Source organism: Artemia sp. Qi Xiang Cuo, chromosome 16 (assembly GCF_049724085.1).
Source record: "Artemia sp. Qi Xiang Cuo chromosome 16, ASM4972408v1, whole genome shotgun sequence".
Taxonomy (NCBI): Eukaryota; Metazoa; Arthropoda; class Branchiopoda; order Anostraca; family Artemiidae; genus Artemia; species Artemia sp. Qi Xiang Cuo.
The window spans coordinates 17,910,457-17,913,838 of record NC_142809.1 but is presented as its reverse complement, the minus strand read 5'-3'; the positions used below and the strand labels follow the sequence as shown (position 1 = coordinate 17,913,838).

Here is a 3,382-nt window from a genome sequence, read left to right as displayed (position 1 = left end):
TCTTGTTGGTCATTTATTTTTTCTTGGCAGAGAGTTTGATTGTCTTTTCTGAGATCCATTTCTTGGTTTTACGCTTGACACACCCAAGTATGTTTGCGGCAGCTTCATTGATGTGGTCCTTGAATTTGCTCCATTTCTTCTCAATCTTTATCTTGGCCACTGGTCAGTCGGAATTTCCTCTTCGGTATCATCTTGAAGGACAGCGAAGTGGTTTGAGAGTTCAAGGACAAATGCTCCTCGGTACTCATCTACTTTCATCTTCGAAACGTCTATTTTCTGGTTCGGCATAGTAGTCTTCCTTGAGCTAAGTCTGTACTTTAGCCTTGTCTTCAGCAAGAAGTGGTCAGATCCATTTTTCGATCCCGTGTCAGCACCTCTGTGCACTCTCGAGTCCAACACCATGGATTTCCATCGTTGGGATGCTAGGAGATAATCTATTTGGGCCGTTTCTCTTCCATCGCGGGACTCCTATGTATACATATGACGCGGCTTGTACCTAAACCAGGAGTTAGCCTCAGCGAGATTTTTCTGCATTGTGAACAGCAAAAGCCTGTTTCCATTTGTGCAACTGTCTCCAAGGCCGTGCTTGCCGATCACATGTTCCGAGTTATGCAGCTTTCCGCCGATTCTGGCATTGAAGTCGCCTCCAATTAGGAGGATATCTTTCCGGGGAATCTTATCAATGACTGTCTGCAGGTCACTGTAAAACTGATCTTTTTGCTGTTGAGTGGCATCTTTTATTGGGGCGTAAACGCTAAGGACAGTCAGATTGTTCATGCGACCTTTAATTCTTGCCCGTACGATTCTCTCAGACACAGACTCATATTCTATGAGCCGAGTGACTGCTTTGGGGGACAACAGGATACCTACTCCTGATCGGCCAGATCCATCTAATGGTCCTGAGTTACAAAAAGAGACCGCCTTCCCAGCCAAGGATTCAAGGGTCAAGATGTTACGTTCATTTAGTATCGTCTCAGAAACGTACAGAATATCAAGGTTATAAAGATAAAATTCATCAGCTACAAAAGCTTGTGTCAATGAACATTTAATCGAGCACAGGTTCCAGCAGCCGATATTCAGGCCTTGTCTTCTTGATAGGACGGTAGCTAGCATACTTTTCGACGAGAGCGCCATTCTCGTCGCATCGCATAATACCGGGGATGTCGTAGCCAAACTTTTCATCATTATATTTGTCATCATCATCATCATTGAGTGTTTCTTGGGGATAAGGTACACCACAAGGTCCCCAGTCTTGCGGTCACCCGAAGCGCGTTTGCCATCACCTTGCTCGGCGTGAAGCTCAGTGATGTTTACACCCCTTCTCCATGAGGATATTATAATTGAATGGTTTGGCTGGTGTAGACCCCTGCATCCTAGTCCCGCTGGCTGACATTTATGAAAATCTGAAAGTGGAACTTAGGCTCCCTCTACTAGCTAAGGAATGTAATAGTCTCTTATATGATTCTTCTGTTTCTCTGCTTGGAAATCCTCTTCTCCCAGTATAGAATGGGGTAAGACAATGTGCTATTTCGTCACCAACAACATTTAATAACAGTATTTTAAGGCCACAATTAAAGTCACTTATGACTTATATTCTGCGTGGTATTGATTTGTGGTGATTCTTATACTTATTTCTGCGTGGTTTGTGGTGAAGACAATGATTTAACACCGCCTCCGCCAATACACAGAAGTCTATAACTTAGATATGACATTATTAACACATTGGCCTGACCACATATGCCACAGTTTGACAATTTCTCATTTAAAATTATGTGACTGATAGTATCAAACGCTTTCTGTGTATCCACAAATGTAGTAGCTGGAGTTTCATCCTTATCCAAAGCGTCATATATAAGCTGGGTTACTGCTAAAATAGCATGTTCTGTTGAATGACCTTTCCGAAACCTGAATCGGAACTTACTAAAAAACTATTCTCTTAATGGAAATTAACAATTCTTACATACAAACAACTTTCAATCACCCTTCCAAAAGCAGATAGAATTGGTATTGGCTTATGGTTAGACGGGCCACTCACATCTCCCCCTTTTTGTAGTGTAATGACACGGGTGGACTTCATGCAATAAGGGAAAACACCATAGACCTAATCGATTTAAATAAATTCCGAAATGATACGTCCGATCCTTCTGATTGTCCATTTTTGAGTTGGTGAGATATCATCATCATTTCAGCAGATGGCACTGGGCTGAAGAATGTGGATCGGTGAGCAGAGGGGGGTAGAAAACTTTTGAAGTCAGTAGAATTTCGTGCTAAGTTTCGGGATGCTTCTTCCGATATTTTTCACAAATTTTAGCGAAGTGATTGTTGAGCAAGTTAGCAACGTTAATATTTCCTCTAGCATCTGTATTACCATCCGGAATCATCACCTCATCCGGAAGAGAATTCACCTGTTTTACCGATACAATCATTTATTAATAACCAAACTTTCTTAGAAGATCCCTACGCATTATTGAATATCTTCATATAGTACTGCTGTTTAGCAGACCTTAGAGCTTTGGTTAAGAAATTCTTGGAAGCTTCAAAAGCAGCTGGATTTATCTCATTTGGACGATATAAATATTTTCTATGCAACCTGCTCTTTAATTGGATTGACCTTAGTAGTCTTCTCGTAACTCAAGGCCTTTTAAGTCTATTGTAATGTGTTAACGGGTTGAAGACACTGGAACAAGCCAGATTGAGTTCTTTGATGAATGAATTGATGAGTGATGAATTTGATGTAATGTAAAACTTGATTTGTATCCTCGCAGTCTAAGAATGGTGACGGGTAAATTTTAAGCAGTAGTTTATTCAATCACTGAACAGATGTAGTGTCTAGTCTTTTAGTTGTCTTGATCGGAGTCACCGCTTGTCGACATGTATGAATCTCCATCTAAAGCATAAAATGGTCTGGCATGTCAACGAAAATAACATTACAGGAATAAAATTCAGTATTTAGAAAAGTATTGTCGATTATCGTCGCTGTTGAGCTTACAACTCGAGTTAAGATACGGCAAATTGGGAGAAGGCCCAGCGAAAGACAAAGTGTCGAAAATCAGCAATCGAAGGTGAATAATATGTAAATGAAAGAGTATGACTAGCATTGCTTATACCAATATTGAAATCCCCAATATACATAATCTTCCGACTCCGCTCAATTGTGACGCAAGAAAACATATTCAACTTACTTATAAAATGTTGCACCGCAGGACCAGGTGGTCTATAGAACAAGCAACACAACACTTTATCAGTCCCAAAATCATGCTCAACAACCAGGAATTCAAACAACTTTTCTGCATACGCAGAATCAAATATGAAACAATTCTACAAGAAATATAACTATGAATAAAAAAACCAAGGCCTCCTCTCGATGTAGAATTCATAGTCT

At 40.4% G+C, this 3,382-nt stretch overlaps 1 protein-coding gene across 1 annotated transcript; it reads right to left on the bottom strand.

Annotated features, from left to right (window-relative positions):
- Positions 1-468: 468 nt before the first annotated feature.
- On the bottom strand, positions 469-1,206 carry LOC148942644 (protein CFDP2-like). The gene has a single exon (XM_089102319.1). The coding sequence runs from the start codon at positions 1,204-1,206 to the stop codon at positions 469-471; it is 738 nt and encodes a 245-aa protein (XP_088958445.1).
- Positions 1,207-3,382: the final 2,176 nt, after the last annotated feature.

Excerpts from the sequence above, each read along its gene's own strand:
- LOC148942644 (XM_089102319.1), bottom strand. The coding sequence starts at position 1,206 with ATGATGATGATGACAAATATAATGATGAAAAGTTTGGCTACGACATCC.